The 26556-nt window shown below is 45.5% G+C and overlaps 1 protein-coding gene across 2 annotated transcripts in view; it reads right to left on the bottom strand.

The window, feature by feature from the left end:
* Window positions 1-1927: 1927 nt before the first annotated feature.
* The window catches only part of LOC130293481 (uncharacterized), a 34457-nt gene continuing 9828 nt past the window's right edge, over window positions 1928-26556 (bottom strand). The window contains exons 2-9 of one of the 2 annotated variants that reach the window (XR_008848220.1): window positions 26429-26553; window positions 16154-16358; window positions 9789-9934; window positions 5798-5984; window positions 5565-5688; window positions 4289-4391; window positions 2405-4161; window positions 1928-2294 (exon numbers count right to left, since the gene is read on the bottom strand). Coding sequence is in view for 1 of the 2 variants with exons in the window: in XM_056542210.1 (XP_056398185.1) it covers window positions 4301-4391; window positions 5565-5688; window positions 5798-5984; window positions 9789-9934; window positions 16154-16358; window positions 26429-26553 (878 nt within the window). In the remaining variant the exon portion in view is untranslated. Of the gene's footprint in view, window positions 4162-4288; window positions 4392-5564; window positions 5689-5797; window positions 5985-9788; window positions 9935-16153; window positions 16359-26428; window positions 26554-26556 lie in introns of both variants that reach the window. The other variant, XM_056542210.1, reaches the window with a different exon arrangement.

Below are 26556 nucleotides of genomic sequence, written 5' to 3'. Positions count from 1 at the left end.
TGCCTACAGCTTTTGCAAAACTACAACTCCCAGCATGCCCAGACATCCTTTGACTGTCCAGGCGTGATTGGAGTTGTAGTTTTGCAACAGCTGGAGGCACATGTTTGGTAATGTGTTACAGCAGTGTTGTTGCAGGCTTTGTTCCTCCAGCAGCCTTGTCAATCATCCATCTTGTGTCCATGACCCTTGGACACGCTCATGCAGCTGTGGGACTCAGTGTCCCAGGAGGTATGGGGGCCCCTAGTGGTGGGATTTTCAAAGGCAATTTTCTTTAAAAAGTTTTCACATTTTATTAAAGAAGTATATTAGAAAAACTATTGTTTTGCCAAGATGTAGAACATATAAAAAGTTTTTATATCTGACAGTGTTGTAGATCTTTAAATGGGAAAACTGCAAAACAGGAATACATTTTATGGTATTTGCATATTTTAGTGCAAAGTTTCCCAACCGTGTGCCTCCAGCTGTTGCAAAACTACAACTCTCAGCATGACCGGACAGCCAACGGCTGTCCGGACATGCTAAGAGTTGTAGTTTTGCAACAGCTGGAGGCACTCCGGTTGGGAAACACTGCTTTAATGTATGGGCTGCAACCCTATACTATTCAGCTTTTATGAAAACTGCAGTTCTCAGCATGCCCTGACAGCCCGGCAATGCTGGGAGTTGTAGTCATGCCAGAGTTAGAGCATCACGGGCAGCAGGTCATTGCACTAACAAATCCCCTTAATACTGTAAGAGTTTATGTTCTTAGTATTAATATGGTGCCATCCTATGATACCCCACTGCATAGAGAAAGAAGATTGAGCGCATGATAGAATTGGAGCAGTTACCCATAGTAACTATTAAAGGGCAACTCTGGAGGGAATAAAATGTTTAAGATCCACTGGTCCCAGAAAGTTATACAGATTTGTAAATTATTTCTATTTAAAAAAATCTTAAAAGGAGAACTTCAGCCAACACTAACTTATCCCCTATCCACGGGATAGGAGATAAATAGCGTATCAGCTGCTGTATGCTCCAGAGGAAGTTGTGTAGTTCTTTTCTGTCCGACCCAAGTGCTCTCTGCTGACACCTCTGTCCATGTCAGGAACTGTCCAGAGCAGGAGAGAGTTACTATGGGGATTTGCTCCTACTCTGGACAGTTCCTGAAACGGGCATCAGGTGTCAGCAGAGAGCACTGTGGTCACACAGAAAAGAACTACACAACTGCCTCTGGAGTATACAGCAGCTGATAAGTATTGGAAGGGTTAAGATTTTTTATATAGAAGTAATTTACAAATCTGTATAACATTCTGGCACCAGTTTATTTGAAAACCTTTTTTTTTGTCTCTTCCGGAGTACCCCTTTAAAGGGGTACTCCGGTGGAAATTTTTTTTTTAAATCAACTGGTACCAGAAAGTTAAACAGATTTGTAAATGACTATTAAAAAAAATCTTTACCCTTCCAGTACTTATTAGCAGCTGTATGCGACAGAGGAAATTCTTTTGTTTTTGAATTTCTTTTTGCCTTGTCCACAGTTCTCTCTGCTGACACCTCTGTCCGTGTCATGAACTGTTCAGAACAGGAGAGGTTTGCAATGGGGATTTTCTCCTGCTCTGGATAGTTCCTGACACGGACAGAGGTGTCAGCAGAGAGCACTGTGGACAAGACAAAAGAAATTCAAAAAGAAAACAATTTCCTCTGTATCATACAGCTGCTAAAAAGTGCTGGAAGGGTAAAGATTTTTTAATAGAAGTAATTTACAAATCTGTTTAACTTTCTGGCACCAGTTGATAAAAAAAAAATGTTTTCCACCGGAGTACCCCTTTAAGGCTCTTTGGAACATGAAAGCAGATTTAAGTGTGTCATTTAACCGTCTCTCTCCTGGACCACTTTCCCAGCCTTTTCCTTTCCTAGCTGTGTTTATTATAAATAGAAAAAACACACTCCATCCAAATGTACAAGGTCTTATTTATTAGGAAAACACTGCACATATACAAAAAAAATAATCTGTATACAGGGAAAGTAGATACAGCCTGAAACGTAAGTCAATAGGATAACAGCGAGCGCTGGACAAGGCGTCCTACATACCGCATCTCTGTGCAGAGTAACCAAACCACATACACACCAGTCACAGCCTGTGGGCTCTGCAGCTATCGGGGGGGACTACTACTCCCAGTATGCCCAGACACCCAGCTTAGAGCAGTGCGCTACCTCCCATAGTCATAGTGGTTCAACCATATAGAAAACTGGTGAAGTGACCTTAATACCAGAATCACCCCTATACTGTAGAACTTAGTGGTCTCCATACTGTGGACCTCCAGCTGTTGTAAAACTACAACTCCCAGCATGCCCGGACAGCCAACGGCTGTCCGGGCATGCTGGGAGTTGTAGTTTTGCAACAGCTGGAGGTCCACAGTTTGGAGACTACTGCCTTGGAGGAACTATTTGTAGGATGCTGCTTTTATTATCGGTGCGGAGAAGACTGTCAGCAAAGGTTCGCTTTCCCTGCAGCGCCACCACAGGAGAAATGGAGTATTACATTGTGCCTACAGTTCACGCCTTGATCATATTAAGTTACCATCCTCCAGTCTTTTAAAAAGGGGTTATATAGTATTAGAAGAATGTAGATGCTTTCTCCCCCCCCCCAAAAAAAAAAAAACAGCACCACCTCTTTCTTCAGGTTGTGTGTAGTATTGCAACTCAGGTCAATTCCCTTTCAATGAAATGGAGCTGCGATACCGCACTTGACCTGTAGAGTGGCGCTGTTTCTGTAATAAAGCAAAATAAAGTCAATTCTTAGATTTATCGATCTAAAAATTGTGGCCCACTAAACTGTTGCAAAACTACAAGTCCCAGCATCCCCAGAACTGTGGTTTCATAAAAGCAGGAGAGCATCGGGCTGCAGCCCATACACTCAAGCAGTGTTTCTGAACCAGAGTGCCTGCAGCTGTTGCAAAACTACAACGGCCGTCTATGCATGCTGGGATTTGTAGTTCTGCAACTGCTGGAGGGCCACAGTTTGGAGACCGGTGCTTTAGATGATGCCGCCCTGCAATTTATTCATCTCCATGTACTCGATCCATTGGCTTAAAGGGTTACTCCGCTCCCCAGCGTCCGGAACTCAATGTTCCGAAAGCTGGGTGCTGGCTTTCGTGTTCACGCCTGCCCCCTCGGGACGCAACACCCCGCGACGTCACGTCCCGCCCCCTCAATGCAAGTCTATGGGAGGGAGCGTGGCGGCTGTCGTGCCCCCTTCCCATAGACTTTCATTGAGGGGGCGAGACGTGACATCACAAGGGGGCGGGGCATGAACACTGAAGCCCGCACCCAGCATTCGGAACATTGAGTTCCGGACGCTGGGGAGCGGAGTAACCCTTTAAAAGAAAATGATCTGGTCAGAAACTGCTTTATCCTTCCCCTATACTTTACACTGCAGCAAGCATGGCTGCTGTATACAAATAAGGACGTTTAAAGTAACAATGTGGCATGCTGAGCTTTGTAGTTCTACACTTGGCTTTGGAGAAGAGTGAACCCAAATTCTCTAAATAAGCCCAGCAGCGGCGGCGGTGAGGATCCTCTCGGGATCGGCGCCGCCTCCTTACATAATTCTGCCCTTTAAAGTCTGTAATACGGTAAGTGGCACCAATAGATCATCGGAGCGAACGGTTCTGGTGCCAGATTCCTCCGATCCATCAGCCGCTGGTAAAAGGGAATAGGCCGAGAGGTCCTTTGTCCCCCTCATTTCTTAAAGGGCGACATTCCTCATGTCATCGACCGGAACGTAAGATGCCAACTGGAGGGGTGGTACAGGCTAAGCTACTTAATAAACCAAAACAACATTAAGAAAATAAGTCTTAACTCTTTGGTGCCCGGAATGCGGACAAAGCCATATTTACAGAATTCGCTAGTGCAATAAACGTACATTGATTATCGATAGTTCACCACGTGCCGCAGAAAAATTACATTTATTTTACCCTGGATTGATATGAAAGATTTTAAAGACAAAATATATATAAAAAAAATCCCATAGAAGCCAAAAAATAAAAAAAAAATATATAAAAATAAAAAAATATTTCACTCCGTGATGTCCCTTCACCAGTTATGTAGATACAGGAAGCAGCGAGCTTTATATAAGGATGTAGGGGGCGCCATCCAGGCTGGAGCGGAGTCAGATGTCCTGACCTGTAAACAGGATATAGCGGGGTTAACCAATGCAGACAGGCACTAACAATCAGTCACATGACGTTTGGTCTGGATAAGGGGGGGGAGGGGTATATTTGGCTTTATTGCACTGTTTTCAGATACCAACCTGCTGCTCTAATCACATGACCAGCGGCTGTCTGTCTGAGGTGGTGCTGTGCACAAACTGGAGGCTTCCTTTATATATAGGGGCCCTCATGTCACCATCCACTCTGCCAAAGAGAACGTTCTGTTATTATAGTATCCTCATATAACACTATGTACAAGAGAACTCAGGATCAGTACAGGATAAGTAATGTAATGTATGTACACAGTGACCTCACCAGCAGAATAGTGAGTACAGCTCTGGAGTATAATAAAGGATATAACTCAGGATCAGTACAGGATAAGTAATGTAATGTATGTACACAGTGATCTCACCAGCAGAATAGTGAGTGCAGCTCTGGAGTATAATACAGGATATAACTCAGGATCAGTACAGGATAAGTAATGTATGTATACAGTGACCTCACCAGCAGAATAGTGAGTACAGCTCTGGAGTATAATACAGGATATAACTCAGGATCAGTACAGGATAAGTAATGTAATGTATATACATAGTATGAGCCCCTTTAAAAGCATTACATGAAAAAAAACATAATAAAAATATGGGCATCGAGTGGCCATTCCTATGCCAGATATAGGACAAAATTGATGTGATATGCTTATCTAAACCGATATACATACATATTAATGGGTGTGTGTATATATAAAAGAATACCCTAGTAAAGTCTACAAATTGCATCTTTATACAAAACCACTACAGTAACTCCAGCGCCACCTGCTGTTTGGAGAAAGTCCTGCAGTGTTTTAGTGTGAACTTCCAGATAGGTTATTCCTATTCTAGCCCCTATTAAAACCTTCAAGTATTTAAATATTTTTTAAATCAACTGGTGCCAGAAAGTTAAACAAATTTGTAATTACTTCTATTTAAAAATCTTTATCCTTCCAGTACTTAGCTGCTGTATGCTCCACAGGAAGTTCTTTTCTTTTTGAATTTCCTTTCTGTCTGACCACCGTGCTCTCTGCTGACACCTCTGTCTGTCTCAGGAACTGTCCAGAGCAGGATAGGTTTTCTATGGGGATTTGCTCCTGCTCTGGACAGTTCCTGACATGGACTAAGGTGTCAGCAGAGAGCACTGTGGTCAGACAGTAAAGAAGTTCAGAAAGGAAAGAACATATACTGCAGCAGATAAGTACTGTAGGGATTAAGATTTTTAAATAGAAATAATTTACAAATCTGTTTAACTTTCTGGCCCCAGTTGATTTAAAATAATAAATTCCATTGGAGTACCCCTTTAAGCCCCCGTTGCAGACAATGTAGGACCACCTATAACCCGACTCACAGGCTGATCTGTGGTTTCCTCATCTGTTTCCTGCGGTAGCGGATCAGGATAGAGAAGAGAGTTAACACCAGGATGAGGAGCATGACTGCAGGGATGGCGACGAAGCTCATGACGTACAGAACATCTGCAGAGATAAGACACCAAACAAACCGTTAAATACTGATGAGTGTCCGTGAAGAACCCCCCCCCCCCCCCCCCCCCCCCGTGCGGACCTGTATTTGGACTATACCCACTTGATGTATTAAAGTTCAGTCTTTGGACTGCTTCGGGACTCCTTGGCTTCACTCGCAGCTGGAAGGATCTAGTCTTGACCAGGCTCCATAAAGCTGGGTGGCGTGCCTGGCAGATGTACGTCCCTTCTGATTCCTCGCCCACATGTTTGAGGACGAGGGTATCGGACGGTAAAATCCAATCACTGAACTATAGAGAAAGACAAGAGTGCATAGTAATACAGGGATAACGTAATACATGGTCATCACGATGCTGCTCACCTTATAAGGCAGTGTTTCCCAATCAGGGTGCCTCCAGCTGTTTCAAAACTACAACTCCCAGCATGCCCGCACAGCCTATGGCCAGTGTAGACCAGTGTTTCCCAACCAGGGTGCCTCCAGCTGTTGCAAAACTACAACTTCCAGCATGCCCGGACAGTCTCTGGCCAGTGTAGACCAGTTTTTCCTAACCAGGGTGCCTCCAGCTGTTGCAAAACTACAACTCCCAGCATGCCCGGACAGCCTCCGGCTGTCCGGGCATGCTGGGAGTTGTAGTTTTGCAACAGCTGGAGGCACCCTGGTTGGTAAACACTGCTGTAAGGCATAGGCATCATAAGGAGGTTGAGATCACACTGCATTTTTATTTCTATTTAACATTTAGTAAGTATTTAATAAAACAGAATCCATTTCCCGTTGACTTATATTATTTAGAACAAGACTGCAATGGTCCCTCACGTTACAATATTAATTGGTTCCAGGACGACCATTGTATGTTGAGACCATAACTCTATGGAAACCTGGGAATTGGTTCTGAAGCCCCAAAATATCATCCAAAAATAGGAAAAAGTGAGGATAAAAGAATAATAAGTAGATAACTAATATAGATAAAGCAAATCCTTCCATATAAAAGTAATAAAGATCTGCTGGGAGCTGTAATCACTGTCTATGTAGAGGACAGGAGCTTCTTCAGGGTCCTGTACAGTACACAATGTCCTAAAAAAGTAATGGAGCCGCCCTCACCTGGTGTCCAAAGGAGCAGGTAACCCTGGTACAGGTAAAGAGAACAGAACATGTAATACCTCCCTGTACTATAGGGGGCGCTACCAGACACCAGTCAGTGCATACACTTCAGTAATACAGGTAAAGAGTACAGAACATGTAATACCACCCTGTACTGTAGGGGGCGCTACCAGACACCAGTCAGTGCATACACTTCAGTAATACAGGTAAAGAGTACAGAACATGTAATACCTCCCTGTACTGTAGGGGGCGCTACCAGACACCAGTCAGTGCATACACTTCAGTAATACAGGTAAAGAGTACAGAACATGTAATACCTCCCTGTACTGTAGGGGGCGCTACCAGACCCCAGTCAGTGGATACACTTCAGTAATACAGGTAAAGAGTAGTACAGAACATGTAACACCTCCCTGTACTGTAGGGGGCGCTACCAGACACCAGTCAGTGCATACACTTCAGTAATACAGGTAAAGAGTAGTACAGAACATGTAATACCTCCCTGTACTGTAGGGGGCGCTACCAGTCAGTGCATACACTTCAGTAATACAGGTAAAGAGTAGTACAGAACATGTAACACCTCCCTGTACTGTAGGGGGCGCTACCAGACACCAATCAGTGCATACACTTCAGTAATACAGGTAAAGAGTAGTACAGAACATGTAACACCTCCCTGTACTGTAGGGGGCGCTACCAGACACCAGTCAGTGCATACACTTCAGTAATACAGGTAAATAGTACAGAACATGTAATACCTCCCTGTACTGTAGGGGGTGCTACCAGACACCAGTCAGTGCATACACTTCAGTAATACAGGTAAATAGTACAGAACATGTAATACCTCCCTGTACTGTAGGGGGCGCTACCAGACACAAGTCAGTGCATACACTTCAGTAATAGAGGTAAAGAGTACAGAACATGTAATACCTCCCTGTACTGTAGGGGGCGCTACCAGACACCAGTCAGTGCATACACTTCAGTAATACAGGTAAATAGTACAGAACATGTAATACCTCCCTGTACTGTAGGGGGCGCTACCAGACACAAGTCAGTGCATACACTTCAGTAATAGAGGTAAAGAGTAGTACAGAATATGTAATACCTCCATGGACTGTAGGGGGCGCAACCAGACACCAGTCAGTACATACACTTCAGTAATACAGGGTGTTTTACCAGTGTATGCCCATTCTGATTGGTCGGTTCTTCCAGCCATTGACACGTTTCACAGATCTGGACTGTCTGTACATTGTATGTTGAGTCTGGTTTCAAGTTACAATGGACCAGAAAAGACCATTGTATGTTGAAAATATTGTTACCTGAGGCCATTGTAAGTTGAGGGATCACTGTATATGCTAAATAATAAGACATTAGGTAAAACTTCTACCAAAAAAGAGCTGGGGGTACTGGTGGACAGTAAACTCTACTTTAGTGATCAGTGCCAGGCAGCAGCTGCCAAGGCTAACAAAGTCATGTGATGTATAGAGAAGCATAGAGGATCGGGACAGGGACATGGTTACCTCTGTATAAATCATTAGTCAGACCACATATGGAGTATTGTGTCCAATTCTGGGCTCCTCTATATAAGAAGGACATGGCTGAACTGCAGAGTGTCCAGAGGAGGGCGACAAGGATAATTCATGGTATGGGGAGGATTACAGGACCAAGACAGGTTATCACTTGGGGTTATTTAGAGAAAAGACGTCTTAGGGGGATCTGATCACAATGTATAAATATATGAATGGACAGTACGGAGATCTTTCTAGGGATCTTTTTATACCTAGGCCGATAACCACGACAAAGAGGCAACCGCTACGTCTAGAGGAAAGAAGGTTTCACCATCATCACAGGTAGAGATTCTTTACTGTAAGAGCAGTGAGACTATGGAACTCTCTGCACGTGATGTTGTGATGTCTGACTCAATAGACAAGTCCAAGGGGTCTGGATGTTTTTCTGGTACAATATAATGTTACAGGTTATGGATTATAGATTTATAGGGACAGAACATTGATCCAGGGATTTATTCTGATGCCATATTGGGGCCGGGAAGGGGGCAATTGGCATCAGCCTCAGAGGTCTTTTGCCTTCCTCTGGATCAACACAGTAGGGTTTTAGTTTAAAGGGGTACTCCGCCCCTAGACATCTAATCCCCTATTCAAAGGACAGGGGATAAGATGGACCCCCACGATCTCCCTGCTGCACCCGGCGTTCGTTTAGAGCATTGGGTACAGCGCTGGAGGCTCTGACATCATGGCTGCGTCCGCTCGTGACATCACGGCCACGCCCCCTCAATGCAAGTCTATGGGAGGGGGCGTGACCATGACATCATGAGCTTCTGCCCCATTCGCGGGATGTCTGGGGTGCCGCAGCAGAGATCGCGGGGATCCCCAGCGGCAGGACCCCCCACGATCACACATCTTATCCCCTATCCTTTGAATAGGGGATAAGATGTCTAGGGGCGGAGTACCCCTTTAACCTTGATGGATCTTATAAATTAGGTCACTTTTTTTGTCCTACACAAACGCACAATTAATTACGTTTTTTTGTATACAGCAAAATCACTTTCTGGCAAATGATATATATTCGGTCCATCAAGTTCAACCTAAATCCCTACTGTGTTGGATCTAGAAGAAGGCAAAAAAAAAAAAATGGTGGCATTTCTGCAATTCCGTTCTAAATTCCGACGGAGTTTCTTTGTTCTCAGGACACAGAATTCAGCCGAAATTCAAGCCCCATTGACTTCAATGGGATTCTGCAGCAGAACTCCGCAAAACATAAGACTGGAATTCTGCTGTCTGAACGGGACTGTGGAATCCCATTAAAATCAATGTGCAATGAATTTTGCCGGAATTTCCGGAAGAATTATTTTGTGTGATTCCGCACATGGAAATTCCGCGGTGTGAACATAGCCTCACAGAGGTAGACGGATGGAGAGCAAATATCCGATCGTCTGCCGCCATCCGCAGCACGCTATACTATGCGCCATTCTGTTGGCCCTCACCTCTTGGCTCCACTCGAACATGGGCGGCTGGGAGGCGCGGCGGGACTCGCATTTCACCTCTACTGTAGAACCGCTCTCCACCCACAAGATATCAGCCTCTTCTCTGTACTGAGAGCTAATGCTCGGAAAGAAGAGGTCATACAGATCTGTAAAAAGAAATATATATAAAAAATGGACAATAAAAAGTTATAAAAAGATACGTATTTGTCTGACAAACCCGAGAGAGAAGTCCTTGTTTCCCTTCTTTGTAGTTTTTGTTATCCCCCTCATGGCTGGGTCCACACTGCATTAAAAGAGTAATATGGTGTTGTATACAAACTAATATGGTGCTGGGGGAAAAAAAAAAAAACATTTGATACTAACCTGACCTCGTTCCCCCGCAGTTCCCGTTTGCCTCCATCCAGTCTTCCCTATTCTTCTTCCGAGACAGGTCCTGCTGGCTCAGCCAATCACTGACTAGTCAACAGGTGCTCGTCAGGGAAGCAGGAAGAAGAGAGAAGAACGGCTGGAGGTAAAGGGGAACAGGGGTAGGTAAGTATAGTATAGCACCATATAAAATTTTTATACAACACGAGATAATCCCTTTAAAAAAGGTCCATCCATCGGAAGTTATCACTCCGATAAAAGGCTTCAATATATCCTAATGCAGCGTTTCTCAACCAGTGTGCCTCCAGCTGTTGCTAAACTCCCAGCATGCCCGGACAGCCGTTGGAAGTCAGAGCGCAGAGACCCCCAATGATTTCCAGAACAGAGGCTTCCAAGTTCCCCCTTTAACAGAGGGAAAGACACAGTATGGGATAGATTTACTTAGAGCAGTGTTCTCCAATAGAGATGAGCGAACTTACAGTAAATTCGATTCGTCACGAAATTCTCGGCTCGGCAGTTGATGACTTTTCCTGCATAAATTAGTTCAGCTTTCAGGTGGGCTGGAAAAGGTGGATACATTCCTAGGAGACTTTTTCCTAGGACTGTATCCACCTTTTCCAGCCCATCGGAGCACCGGAAAGCTGAACTAATTTACGCAGGAAAAGTCATCAACTGCCGAGCCGAGAAGTTCGTGACGAATCAAATTTACTGTAAGTTCGCTCATCTCTATTCTCCAACCAGGGTGCCTCCAGCTGTTGCAAAACTACAACTCCCAGCATGCCTGGACAGCCTTCGGCTGTCCGGGCATGCTGGGAGTTGTAGTTTTGAAACAGCTGGAGGCACCCTGGTTGGGATACACCGAGTTAGTCTGAGGGACACCATTTTGGACTTTATCTATGTTTCCCGTCTTGCCCGCACTTGCGTTGAGAACTTCCTTTGCGATCTCCAAAGATTCCCCTTACAAACGGACACCCAGCTTTCCCAGAATGTCAGATTTTCCAACTTACGCATCCAGTACAGCCTCCTATAATAACACAGGTTTGCCTTTCAGGAGCCTGAAAAAGCTGAATGAGGCCGTCACTGGCAGCCAAAATGGTCTTCACCCAGCTTTTCCAGCACTAATTTGATGAAGGATGAAAGCTCAGGGTGACGGGGAACCGTCCGTCCCATTCTCGATTATCCAGCACGGCGTGACCCAGAACGGTGCGCGGCCTTGATCCAGCCTCTCATTGTTTCCTGACATTCGCCGGAGATCGGGCGCGGGCCGTGTGATCGTGTGGGTTTAACACTTCGGCTCCATTTCAATATTTGATGTTGTTATTTCCTGTGGCTCTTTGTGGGGTTTAGTGACATTTGGCGATAACCCGGTGACATTTCTCGCTGCCTCCCGCCGCTTTCATTTGCCGTAATGTTGTGTGGATCACGTTTTTTTCTTTCTTCTTTTTTTTCGGGCTTCCCGTTGCCCTTTAGATGAAAGATGCCGTCTGTGATGTTTCCGCCCTCCCAGGTATTCACAACCAGCAGAAAAACCTGCCGTGATAGATAAACTACGGGGACGCGGATGACGCCGCGGCCCGGGGACCACGAGCTTCTCTGTGCTGTCAATACGGATAACATTTCGCCTGAGGACAGTAATGTAAGAAAACCAACATCGGCCGCCGGAAACAAACCCCCCCCCCCCCCCCCCCCGTTTATTTGTTTTCACGTTTAGCCGGGAATTGGCGTGAAATTGCCATTTTTCTTAAATCCTACTGGTAGCTACGGACACGCTGACTTTTGGCGCCAATATGAATGATAAGTTGAGACATCAAAGGCGACTACGCGCGTTCCAAGGTGTCCCGAGCGGGGCTGAGCCGATGGCCGTACAACACGGTATAAAGAGAACCTGTCACCCCTTGTATCGTGTCTGTTCTGGTAAATACTTTCTAATTGCTCATCACAGAATGCCCCGTTCCTCTGTTATTCTTCCTGGAAATGTATTGACAACTGGATATTACGATTCTTCGTCGCGGCTGGTCCAATTGAGACAAGTCTCTATACTAGTGTTTCCCAACCAGTGTGCCTCCAGCTGTTGCAAAACCAACTTAGTGCTGGGAAAGCTTGGTGAAGACCAGTGTGGCTGCCAGTCTCAGCTTTCTCGGGCTCCTGAAAGGCAAACCAGCGTTATTATAGGAGGCTGTACTGGATGCGTAAGTTGGCAAATCTGACATTCTGGGAAAGCTGGGTGTCCGTTTGTAAGGGGAATCTTTGGAGATCACAAAGGAAGTTCTCAACGCAAGTGCGGGCAAGATGGGAAACATAGATAAAGTCCAAAATGGTGTCGCTCAGGCTAACTCAGAGTATCCCAACCAGGGTGCCTCCAGCTGTTGCAAAACTACAACTCCCAGCATGCCCGGACAGCCTTCGGCCAGTGTAGACCAGTGTTTTCCAACCAGGGTACCTCCAGCTGTTGCAAAACTACAACTCCCAGCATGCCCGGACAGCCAAAGGCTGTCCGGGCATGTTGGGAGTTGTAGTTTTGCAACAGCTGGAGGCACACTGGTTGGAAAACACTGTCAGCGGTAACAACAGAAGTGTCCAGACACTGGTGACCCCCCAGCTGACAATTTATTCACATAGGAGGAGATTTATCAAAACCTGTCCAGAGGAATAGTTGCTGAGTTGCCCATAGCAACCAATCAGATCGCCGCTTTCACTTTTGAAAAGGCCTCTGAAAAATGAAAGAAGCGATCTGATTGGTTGCTATGGGCAACTCAGTAACTTTTCCTCTGCACAGGTTTTGATAAATCTCCCCCATGGTTCCAGGAACAACATCAAAGGAACATCAAAGAGTTCTAAGTAAATATGCTCCTAAATTGTGAATTTAGGCAGGGTTCACCCCACATTTTTGCTATACAGTTCCCATATATGTTTTCAATTTAAAAACCGCACGGAACCATATTGAAAGCCGTATGCCAAACAATGCATCAGGTTTTGTCCGTTTTGCATCCTGTACGGTTGTCAGTTTTTTTCCCCGTAACCAAAACCATAGTCTACGGGTTCACACCACGTTTTTGCAATACAAAACCGGACTAAACTGTATCAAAACGTGTGTACAAATTTTAATTCGTATACGGTTTGAAAAATGATGTCCAGTTTCATCAGTTTTTTTAAGAAAAAAACATATACGTTAACTTTTCACTCAATTTTGAATAAAGTTTCACTTGTTAGATTGAAATTCCAATTTAAAAAAAACTGTGCAAAGTCAAAAACCATATGGTGAAAACCGGATGGAACCGTACGCACATACAGTTCTGTACGGTTCCCATTGACTCTCCCATGTTAAAAAAAAAACAGTATATGGTTTAATAAGGTTTTTCACCCGGACCAAAAAAACGTGGTAGTCTACGGTTTTGGGTACGGGTAAAAAAAAAAACGGACAAAACCGTATAAGACGCAAAACGGACTAAACCGGATGATGCGTTTGGCATACGGTTTACAATGTTAAGTCAAGGCATACGGTTTTCTGTAAGTTTTTTAACTTGAAACCGTATACTAAAACTGTATAGAAAAAACATGGTGTGCGTGTACCCTACCACGGTTTTTGGTCCGGGTGAAAAACCGTGTTGAAAACGTATACTTTTTTTTTTTTTTTAAGACATGGGAGTCAATGGGAACCGTACAGAACTGTATGTGCGTACAGCTCCATACGGTTTTCACCATACGGTTTTTTACTTTGCAGTTTTATCTTGGAATTTCAATCAAACAAGTGAAACTTTATAATGGAATGAAAAGCTAAAAACGTGTACATTTTTTTCTTAAAAAACTAATGCAAACGGACATAATTTTTCAAACCGTATATGGATTAAGATTTGTACATAGTTTTGATACAGTTTAGTCAGATTTTAAGGAATCCGTTTTTTTTTTATTTTTTTATCAAAAACCTGATACAGGAACTGTATTGCAAAAACGTGGTGTGAACCCGGCCTTATACGGAATGCAAATATTTACTAAAAATAGACATTTTGGGACTAGAGGTTCATTTAGACGCTTCGGCGGAGATTTATCGCAAACCTGCCCAGAAGAAAGATTGCCCATAGCAACCAATCAGATCTCTTCTTTCATTTTTCAATGGCCTCTTTAAATATGAAAGAAGCGATCTGATTGGTTGCTATGGGCAACTCAGCAACTTTTCCTCTGGACGGGTTTTGATAAATCTCCCCCTTCGAGTCACCTGGTATGTACGGCACTAACATATGGAGTGGGCTCAGCAGTTGACAGCTGTAGTCTAAGATCCAGGTCATTTAGCCACCTAGATGCAATGGTCAATGGAGACTGCGGCATCTAGGTGGTTACGAGTCATGTGCCAGTCCCTTCTGACCATCTGTGGTAGTGCCGATAGGTAGTAGCGTGCTTCACTTCCCAGCTCAGCACAATCTCCATCCTGCAACCCCATTATAAGTCTATGTGGCCGCAGGAGACAGATCGATGCGAACTGGGCTCCTCCCCTCGGATTCTCTAGATCGGTTTGGGTCTCAGCACTAGGACCTCGACCAACCAAAAAAACTTTCCACATGAAAATTAAAATCTAATTTACACCCCTTTTCCTGTTCCCAAGCAGAGATGTTGAGGAAATGGAACCAAATGCTAATGATCTTAGTGTTTTTCAGCCAAAGTGCCTCCAGCTGTTGCAAAACTAAAGCTCCCAGCATGCCTGGGAGTTGTAGTTTTGCAAAAGCGGAAGGCACCTTGGTTCAGGAAACACTGTACTAGACAGACAATGATAAAATTTCAGATTACAAAGTGCACTTTTTTTTCCCCGGCACCTCTCCTGACCATCTGGTATTGCAGCTGGGGAACTACAAATACTGTATTTATCGGCGTATAACACGCACTTTTTAGGCTAAAATTTTTAGCCTAAAGTCTACCTGCGTGTTATACGCCGATAAGCCGCTGTAGTTCAATGATTTAAAGCGGGCGCTTTAAATCAATGAACTGCAGCAGCTTTGCAGGTGCAGAGACAGCCAGCGCTGCCCGCTTCTCTGCCCCTGCCTATCCTGGGGTCTAGAGCCCTGCTGCCGGCCCTTCTCTCCCCCTGGCTATCGGCGCCGCTGCCCGTTCTCTCCCCCTGACTATCAGTGCCGGCGCCCCGTTGCCTCCCCCATCCCCGGTTGCATAATTACCTGTAGCCAGGGTCGGGTCTGCGCTGCTTCAAGCCTCCAGTGTGCGTCCCCTGTGTCGTTGCTATGCGCTGCATGGCACGGCGCAAAGACGTCACTCGTCATTGCGCTGTGCAGTGCATAGCAACGACGCAGGGGACGCACACCGGAGGCTTGAAGCAGCGCGGACCCGACCCTGGCTACAGGTAATTATGCAACCGGGGATGGGGGGAGGCAGCGGCGCTGGCAATGGGTGCCGCTGCCCCTTCTCTCCCCCTGGCTGTCGGCGCCGCTGCCCCACTGTCGGCACCGATAGTCAGGGGGAGAGAACGGGCAGCGGTGCCGATAGCCAGCGGGAAAGAAGCAGCGGCAGCAGCGCTCTAGACCCCAGGGCAGGCAGGGGGAGAGAAGCGGGCAGTGACTGCCTCTCTCCCCCTGCCTTTCCTGGGGGTGCATCGGGGTATACGCATGCACACACACGCACCCTCATTTTACCATGGATATTTGGATCAAAAAAGTTTTTTACCCAAATATCCTTGGTAAAATGAGGGTGCGTGTTATAGGCCGGTGCGTGGTATACCCCGATAAATACGGTACATCCTATAGATAAGATGGGAGTACAGAATAACCACAAGGACATCACAGGTTGTCATAGAAAGTAGTGTTTGCTTTCTTCTTGTACTAAACAGACCAGTGTTTCCCAACTAGGGTGCCTCCAGCTGTTGCAAAACTACAATTCCCAGCATGCCCGGACAGCCATCGGCTGTCCGGGCATGCTGGGAATTGTAGTTTTGCAACATCTGGAGGCACCCTGGTTGGGAAATACTGACCCAGACATACACTAGGACCACACTGACTTACAGATAACATTGAGGGTGAGCTCCGCAGATACTTCCTCTTCACCGCTTCGGCTGTCGGTTCTCACACAGCGGTACGGTCCTTTTATCCAACTGTCCATATCGTGGACGCGCAAGACGAGCCGCCCACCGCTCCGATTTATACTGAAGAAGAAGAAACAGTTCTCATCGAAGGTGTTATTCTCCAGCCGAATCCAGGTCCTTGTCAACTAAAAAAAAAAAAAAAAAACATTTTTTTTTTATAAAACTTATATAATCACAAATAAAATAAATATATAGCAATAGTTGGACTTCACAAACATGCCATATATATATATATATATATATATATATATATATATAGATATATAGATAGAGAGAGAGAGAGAGAGAGAGAGAGAGAGAGAGAGAGAGAGAGAGATGTATAGATATATATTTTAGACACACACACATAATAATAATAAATAAAAAAAGAAAATATATATATTTTTTTATTATTTCTTCTCACTTTCATTATTATTACTGTACTGTATATACACACACACACACAATATTATATATATATATATATATATATATATACATACACACACACACACACACACACACTATGAGGGAGATTTATCAAAACCTGTCCAGAGGAAAAGTGGCCCAGTTGCCCATAGCAACCAATCAGATCGCTTCTTTCATTTTTAGTAAGGCCTCTGCAAAATGAAAGAAGCGATCTGATTGGTTGCTATGGGCAACGTCCGCTTTGCACAGGTTTTGATAAATCTCCCCCCTATATACACAGTAATAATAAATAATAATTATAATAACACATTTTTATACAACACAATACACGATAATCAGAGTAGTAGCTGCGGTCTACAATTCCTCCAATGTGAATTGTCTCAGAAAGAACCAGGTCAATGCCTTGAAGGTTCCTCCAAAAACCGGGCAGAAATGCCCCCAGCACCTCCAGCAAGGACTTTCCGGAAGAGATTTCCCGGCGGCCGACAGCGGTTTCATTTTAATCAACAAAATCAATGTTCCCCATTGAGAGTTACAGAACAAGGAAAGTCTGAGAGTTTACAAGAATATGTATCCCGGCTGTAATACTCTGCGGGAAAGAGCCGGAGACTTAAAGGAGAAGAGCGAGGACCTTACGTGGGACCTACATGAATGACTAATACGGTCCCCAGAGCTGAACTCAAGGACTGAGGGTTGTGTACACGGCTCTGAGCACTACACCAGCAAAATACAGGATATAACTCAGGATCAGTACAGGATAAGTAATGTAATGTATGTACACAGTGATCTCACCAGCAGAATAGTGAGTACAGCTCTGGAGTATAATACAGGATATAACTCAGGATCAGTACAGGATAAGTAATGTAATGTATGTACACAGTGATCTCACCAGCAGAATAGTGAGTGCAGCTCTGGAGTATAATACAGGATATAACTCAGGATCAGTACAGGATAAGTAATGTAATGTATATACACAGTGACCTCACCAGCAGAATAGTGAGTGCAGCTCTGCAGTATAATACAGGATATAACTCAGGATCAGTACAGGATAAGTAATGTAATGTATGTACACAGTGACCTCACCAGCAGAATAGTGAGTACAGCTCTGGAGTATAATACAGGATATAACTCAGGATCAGTACAGGATAAGTAATGTAATGTATGTACACAGTGACCTCACCAGCAGAATAGTGAGTACAGCTCTGGAGTATAATACAGGATATAACTCAGGATCTGTACAGGATAAGTAATGTCTGTATACAGTGACCTCACCAGCAGAATAGTGAGTACAGTTCTGGAGTATAATACAGGATCAGTACAGGATAAGTAATGTATGTATGTACACAGTGACCTCACCAGCAGAATAGTGAGTACAGCTCTGGAGTAGAATACAGGATATAACTCAGGATCAGTACAGGATAAGTAATGTAATGTATGTACACAGTGACCTCACCAGCAGAATAGTGAGTACAGCTCTGGAGTAGAATACAGGATATAACTCAGGATCAGTACAGGATAAGTAATGTAATGTATGTACACAGTGACCCCACCAGCAGAATAGTGAGTACAGCTCTGTAGTATAATATAGGATATAACTCAGGATCAGTACAGGATAAGTAATGTAATGTATGTACACTGTGACCTCACCAGCAGAATAGTGAGTACAGCTCTGGAGTATAATACAGGATATAACTCAGGATCAGTACAGGATAAGTAATGTAATGTATGTACACAGTGACCTCACCAGCAGAATAGCGAGTGCAGCTCTGGAGTATAATACAGGATATAACTCAGGATCAGTACAGGATAAGTAATGTAATGTATGTACACAGTGACCCCCACCAGCAGAATAGGGAGTACAGCTCTGGAGTATAATACAGGATACAGACCCCTCTTCAAGTAAATCCGCACCTGTATGCATGGGGTGGGGGGTGAAAGTTCTCAAAGGTCAACTTTAAAAGATCAGAAACCATCAAGTGTAACAAATGTGTGGTAATAGTGGATATCTAAAAACGTGTATACCTTCCCCCCCCCTGGAGTCCACCATTGGTAGAAGGGTAAGACTATAGTATAGACCAGTGGTCTTCAACCTGCGGACCTCCAGATGTTGCAAAACTACAACTCCCAGCATGCCCGGACAGCCAACGGCTGTCCGGGCATGCTGGGAGTTGTAGTTTTGCAACATCTGGAGGTCCGTAGCTTGAAGACCACTGTTACAGACTAAGATGCAGCCAGAACAAACAAAATCCTGTTTACAGAATTCCACAAGTGACGGAGCACCTCCGGGCTAGAAGACAAGGGAGGGGTTAATTAAAGTTAGTCAGAGCAAATTCACCGCAATGGAAAATCACTTGAGAAATGTTACCAGACCGGTTTCTAAACACTTTATTATTGTGGAGGATTCGGATCGAGTCAAACAAAAACGGAGTAGTAGAAAAAAAAATACCGTATATACTCGAGTATAAGCCGACCCGAGTATAAGCCGAGACCCCTAATTTCAACCCAAAATCCCAGGAAAAGTTATTGACTCGAGTATAAGCCTAGGGTGGGAAATACCTCATCCCCCCCTGTCATCATCCAGACCCGTCATTAACATCCTCATCATCATCCCCTTGTCATCATCCCACACATCCCCCCTTCATCATCCTCTTATCATCCCACACATCCCCCCTTCATCATCCCCTTGTCATCATCCCACACATCCCCCCTTCATCATCCCCTTGTCATCATCCCACACATCCCCCCTTCATCATCCCCTTATCATCCCGCACATCCCCCCTTCATCATCCCCTTATCATCCCGCACATCCCCCCTTCATCATCCCCTTATCATCCCGCACATCCCCCCTTCATCATCCCCTTATCATCCCGCACATCCCCCCTTCATCATCCCCTTATCATCCCGCACATCCCCCCTTCATCATCCCCTTATCATCCCACACCCCCACCTTCATCATCCCCTTGTCATCATCCCACACATCCCCCCTTCATCATCCCCTTATCATCCCACACATCCCCCCTTCATCATCCCCTTATCATCCCACACCCCCCCTTCATCATCCCCTTGTCATCATCCCACACATCCCCCCTTCATCATCCCCTTATCATCCCACACATCCCCCCTTCATCATCCCCTTATCATCCCCACCCCCCCCTTCATCATCCCCACCCCCCTTCATCATCCCCACCCCCCTTCATCATCCCCACACCCCCCCTTCATCATCCTCTTCTCATCATTCGCCCTCAGTGGTCTTCAACCTGCGGACCTCCAGAGGTTTCAAAACTACAACTCCCAGCAAGCCCGGGCAGCCATCGGCTGTCCGGGCTTGCTGGGAGTTGTAGTTTTGAAACCTCCGGAGGTCCGCAGGTTGAAGACCACTGCGGCCTTCAACATCATCCAGCCCCCTCTCACCCCCCTTTAGTTCTGAGTACTCACCTCCGCTCGGCGCTGGTCCGGTCCTGCAGGGCTGTCCGGTGAGGAGGTGGTCCGGTGGTCCGGGCTGCTATCTTCACCGGGGGCGCCTCTTCTCCGCGCTTCCGGCCCGGAATAGAGGCGTTGCCTTGACAATGACGCAGAAGCACCTATGCGTCGTTGTCACGGCAACGTGACTATTCTGAGGCCGGGCCCGAAGCGCTTAGAAGAGGCCTCCCCGGTGAAGATAGCAGCCCGGACCACCGGACCACCTCCTCACCGGACAGTCCTGCAGGACCGGACCAGCGCCGAGCGGAGGTGAGTACTCAGAACTAAAGGGGGGTGAGAGGGGGCTGGATGATGTTGAAGGCCGCAGTGGTCTTCAACCTGCGGACCTCCGGAGGTTTCAAAACTACAACTCCCAGCAAGCCCGGACAGCCGATGGCTGCCCGGGCTTGCTGGGAGTTGTAGTTTTGAAACCTCTGGAGGTCCGCAGGTTGAAGACCACTGCGGGTGGGGGAGTTCACTCGAGTATAAGCCGAGGGGGGTGTTTTCAGCACGAAAAATCGTGCTGAAAAACTCGGCCTATACTCGAGTATATACGGTAAACAAAAAGATATAAGAACGGGAAACTAAGAGATTTCAGCTCGGGAGGCTTCAAAATGGTGAGTACAGCTCCGGAGAACATCATCTGCATCAGTGCCCAAGAGCTTGAAGATACAGCAGCCATTTTTGATTATACAGCAGCATCTGACATTATAGGGTGGCACAGAACATAACAGATAGTGGCACAGACTGGCATAATACATCAGCGGGTACGATAAGGTTGTAGCTATGATAGGACAGCACAGCCGGCAGTGCGAGCAAAGTGATAAACATGAACGTATCGACGGAATCTTCCTGTCCGGGTGAAAATGTCATCAAGATAAGGGAGGGCTCCGAGTAAATAATAGCATAAGATGCCACGTGCCACGCCTGATAATATACTCCGCAGCTGAAGGAGGCATCAGGAACCCGCAGAGGAGGAAAGTCAGGGTAATCGAGGATGGGACGAACGGTTCCCCGTCACCCTGAGCTTTCATCCATCATCAAATTAGTGGTGGGAAAGCTGGGTGAAGACCAATGTGCCTGCCAGTGACAGCCTCACTCAGCTTTGTCAGGCTCCTGAAAGGCAAACCTGCGTTATTATAGGTGGCTGTATGGGTGCGTAAGTTGGCAAATCTGACATTCTGGGAAAGCTGGGTGTCCATTTGTAAGATGAATCTTTGGAGATCACAAAGGAAGTTCTCAACGCAAGCGCGTGCAAGACGGGAAACAAAGTCCAAAATGGTGTCCCTCAGACTCAGTGTATCCCAACCAGGGTGCCTCCAGCTGTTGCGAAACTACAACTCTGGGCATGCTGGGAGTTGTAGTTTTGCAACAGCTGGAGGCACCCTGGTTGGGAAACACTTATTGGCTGTGACCCATAACTCTCTGACCGATACATAATCGATAGAGAGATGACGGCTGAATGGTTTGGGCCTTTACTGGAACCAACTAAGGAAGAGAGAGGTTATAAGAAGGACTGGAGAAGGCGGCACCCACAGAGGGGCGAAGAACCTGGGAAATGGACCTAGGGGAATAAAGGCGGCACCCAGAGAGGGGGTAATTAAGGCAGCACCCAGAGAGGGGGTAATTAAGGCGGAACCCAGAGAGGGGGTAATTAAGGCGGAACCCAGAGAGGGGGTAATTGAGGCGGAACCCAGAGAGGGGGTAATTAAGGCGGAACCCAGAGAGGGGGTAATTAAGGCGGAACCCAGAGAGGGGGTAATTAAGGCGGAACCAAGAGAGGGGGTAATTAAGGCGGAACCCAGAGAGGGGGTAATTAAGGCGGAACCCAGAGAGGGGGTAATTAAGGCAGCACCCAGAGAGGGGGTAATTAAGGCAGCACCCAGAGAGGGGGTAATTAAGGCAGCACCCAGAGAGGGGGTAATTAAGGCAGCACCCAGAGAGGGGGTAATTAAGGCAGATGAAGGAGGTGTCACACAAATAAGGTGTAAAAAAATAAATAAATAAATAAAAAAGGCGGTACCCAGAGAAGGGGGAAGAAGGCAGCTCTCTAGTAGCATTTTAAAGGGGTACTCCACTGGCCAGCGTTCGGAAGGAAATCTTCCGAAAGCTGTTTTCGCGCTGTGGGGGTCGGCCACGCCCCTTCAATGCAAGTCTATGGGAGGGGGCGTGATGGCCGTCACATAGACTTGCATTGAGGGGGCATGGCCGTGATGTCATGAGGGGGCGTGGCCGAACCCTGCCACGCAAAAACAGTAGTGCTCGGAACATTTACTTCCGAACGCTGGCCAGTGGATTACCCCTTTAATGCATTTGATACCACACATAGAATACTGTGTACAGTACTGGTCAGACCACACATAGAATACTGTGTACAGTACTGGTCAGGCCACACATAGAATACTGTGTACAGTACTGGTCAGACCACACATAGAATACTGTGTACAGTACTGGTCAGGCCACACATAGAATACTGTGTACAGTACTGGTCAGACCACACATAGAATACTGTGTACAGTACTGGTCAGGCCACACATAGAATACTGTGTACAGTACTGGTCAGGCCACACATAGAATACTGTGTACAGTACTGGTCAGACCACACATAGAATACTGTGTACAGTACTGGTCAGGCCACACATAGAATACTGTGTACAGTACTGGTCAGACCACACATAGAATACTGTGTACAGTACTGGTCAGACCACACATAGAATACTGTGTACAGTACTGGTCAGACCACACATAGAATACTGTGTACAGTACTGGTCAGACCACACATAGAATACTGTGTACAGTACTGGTCAGACCACACATAGAATACTGTGTACAGTACTGGTCAGACCACACATAGAATACTGTGTACAGTACTGGTCAGACCACACATAGAATACTGTGTACAGTACTGGCCAGACCACACATAGAATACTGTGTACAGTACTGGCCAGACCACACATAGAATACTGTGTACAGTACTGGTCAGACCACACATAGAATACTGTGTACAGTACTGGTCAGACCACACATAGAATACTGTGTACAGTACTGGTCAGACCACACATAGAATATTGTGTACAGTACTGGTCAGACCACACATAGAATATTGTGTACAGTACTGGTCAGACCACACATAGAATACTGTGTACAGTACTGGTCAGACCACACATAGAATACTGTGTACAGTACTGGTCAGACCACACATAGAATACTGTGTACAGTACTGGTCAGACCACACATAGAATACTGTGTACAGTACTGGTCAGACCACACATAGAATACAGTGTACAGTACTGGTCAGACCACACATGGAATACTGTGTACAGTACTGGTCAGACCACACATAGAATACTGTGTACAGTACTGGTCAGATCACACATAGAATACTGTGTACAGTACTGGTCAGATCACACATAGAATACTGTGTACAGTACTGGTCAGACCACACATAGAATACTGTGTACAGTACTGGTCAGGCCACACATAGAATACTGTGTACAGTACTGGTCAGGCCACACATAGAATACTGTGTACAGTACTGGTCAGGCCACACATAGAATACTGTGTACAGTACTGGTCAGGCCACACATAGAATACTGTGCACAGTACTGGTCAGACCACACATAGAATACTGTGCACAGTACTGGGCACCAGTGTACAAGAAAGATATAGTGGAGCTGGAGAGGGTTCAAAGACGGGCAACCAGGGTAATACGGGGAATGGGAGGACTACAGTACCCAGAAAGATTATCAGAATTAGGGTTATTTAGTTTAGAAAAAAGAAGGCTTAGGGGAGACCTAATAACTATGTATAAATATATCGGGGGACAGTACAGAGATCTCTCCATGATCTATTTATACCCAGGACTGTATCTATAACAAGGGGGCATCCTCTACATCTACAGGAAAGAAGGTTTCTACACCAGCACAGACGGGGGTTCTTTACTGTAAGAGCAGTGAGACTGTGGAATTCTCTCCCGGAGGAGGTGGTCATGGTGAACTCTGTAAGAGAGTTCAAAAGGGGTCTGGATGCATTTTTGGAGAATAACAACATCACTGGTTATGGATTCTAGATTTATAGGGACAGAACGATGATCCAGGGATTTATTCTGATGCCATATTTGGAGTCGGGAAGGAATTTTTACCTCTAGTATGAGGGTTTTTTGCCTCCTCTGGATCAACTCAGTAGGGACTCATTAGGGTTATAGGTTGAACTTGATGGACTCCGGTCTTTATCAACCTTATGAACTATGTTACTACAAGGGTTATATAAAACATTTTCTATGCGCCATTACATGGTCTTCTTTACAGATTCCTTATATCTAGGTAGGAGGGTCTATCAGACTGCCCCCCGTACTCCTCCAGATCCCTGCTGGTTCACAGCCCATCCCCCTGCTCCACATACCCATGATCTGTGAGCCCCTCAGGTGTCGGATCTGCTGAGCGGCGTTCTCTTTATTAGGATGAAGATGGACACTCCGTCCCAGGAAAATCAATACCGGCGGAGGGATAATTCGCAGGGTCCACACCCCTCCCCCTCCCTTTAGTAGAAGATAAAGCCTCCCCGGACGCAGTGCACACTGTCCTAAGTGCTCACGTTCCCCCTATAAGCAGCTTTTTAGAGCATCCATCACATGAAACGCGGCGTAAACAAACAAGCACTGACGTTCTGGAGCCGAATCAGAGCGGAGAGAAGACGGAGACGCCGAGCGAGACCGAAACACTGCAGTAATTGTATTTGCTTTTCATTCTACAAGTTAAACTTTGTGTTTTCTCTTTGTTTAGTGTAAAACAAACATTTCTAATCATTTTTTTTTTCCAGCCGGCAGATCTGTGAAGACAAGAGAAAACCGGCGCAGGGCGGCCGGAGAAACACGACAGTACAGGAAACGGCTGAGAGGAACGTCAGGGGTGATGGATCCTTCTAGGAGGGTGTACGGAGGGGCAGGAGCGGGCCGCCATGCAGGAGAGCTGGATGTGTTAGGTGGTCCGCCAATAGGGTGTACAGGAACAACACTGCTACCTCCATAATCTAAAACTCAGCTTCCTAAAATACTCTGTGCTGCTGGTAATGTACAGTGACCTCACCAGCAGAATAGTGAGTACAGCTCTGGAGTATACTACAGGATATAACTCAGGATCAGTACAGGATAAGTAATGTAATGTATGTACACAGTGACCTCACCAGCAGAATAGTGAGTACAGCTCTGGAGTATACTACAGGATATAACTCAGGATCAGTACAGGATAAGTAATGTAATGTATGTACACAGTGACCTCACCAGCAGAATAGTGAGTACAGCTCTGGAGTATAATACAGGATATAACTCAGGATCAGTACAGGATAAGTAATGTAATGTATGTACACAGTGACCTCACCAGCAGAATAGTGAGTACAGCTCTGGAGTATAATATGTATGTCAGGATCAGTACAGGATAAGTAATGTAATGTATGTACACAGTGACCTCACCAGCAGAATAGTGAGTACAGCTCTGGAGTATACTACAGGATATAACTCAGGATCAGTACAGGATAAGTAATGTAATGTATGTACACAGTGACCTCACCAGCAGAATAGTGAGTACAGCTCTGGAGTATAATACAGGATATAACTCAGGATCAGTACAGGATAAGTAATGTAATGTATGTACACAGTGATCTCACCAGCAGAATAGTGAGAACATCTCTGGAGTATAATACAGGACATAACTCAGGATCAGTACAGGATAAGTAATATAATGTATGTACACAGTGACCTCACCAGCAGAATAGTGAGTACAGCTCTGGAGTATACTACAGGATATAACTCAGGATCAGTACAGGATAAGTAATGTAATGTATGTGCACAGTGACCCCACCAGCAGAACAGGGAGTACAGCTCTGGAGTATAATACAGGATATAACTCAGGATCAGTACAGGATAAGTAATGTAATGTATGTACACAGTGACCTCACCAGCAGAATAGTGAGTGCGGCTCTGGAGTAGAATACAGGATATAACTCAGGATCAGTACAGGATAAGTAATGTAATATATATACACAGTGACCTCACCAGCAGAATAGTGAGTACAGCTCTGGAGTATAATACAGGATATAACTCAGGATCAGTACAGGATAAGTAATGTAATGTATGTACACAGTGACCCCACCAGCAGAATAGTGAGTGCAGCTCTTGAGTGACTAAGCCTAATATATGTGAATAAATATTTTTTTTATCCGCTTCTATGACTTGTTAGAAAATCTGATGTAATTTTTGGTCAAATTACTGCAGAAATAAAGAAAATTCTGAAGGGTTCACAAACTTTTAAGCACCAACCCCCCATGTACTAACCTTGCAGTATTGTTCAAACGTATAGTTTGCCATGTCAGAGTCGCTGTCTGAGAAACATTCCATGGTGGCATCTTCAACCTCTATGACAGGATGATCCGGCCCCGAGATGGTCAGTCTGGCGTAGACTA

Source organism: Hyla sarda, chromosome 10, assembly GCF_029499605.1.
Source record: "Hyla sarda isolate aHylSar1 chromosome 10, aHylSar1.hap1, whole genome shotgun sequence".
Lineage (NCBI taxonomy): Eukaryota > Metazoa > Chordata > Amphibia > Anura > Hylidae > Hyla > Hyla sarda.
Note: the sequence above shows the minus strand (reverse complement) of the source record. Positions and strands in the feature narration are given on the sequence as shown.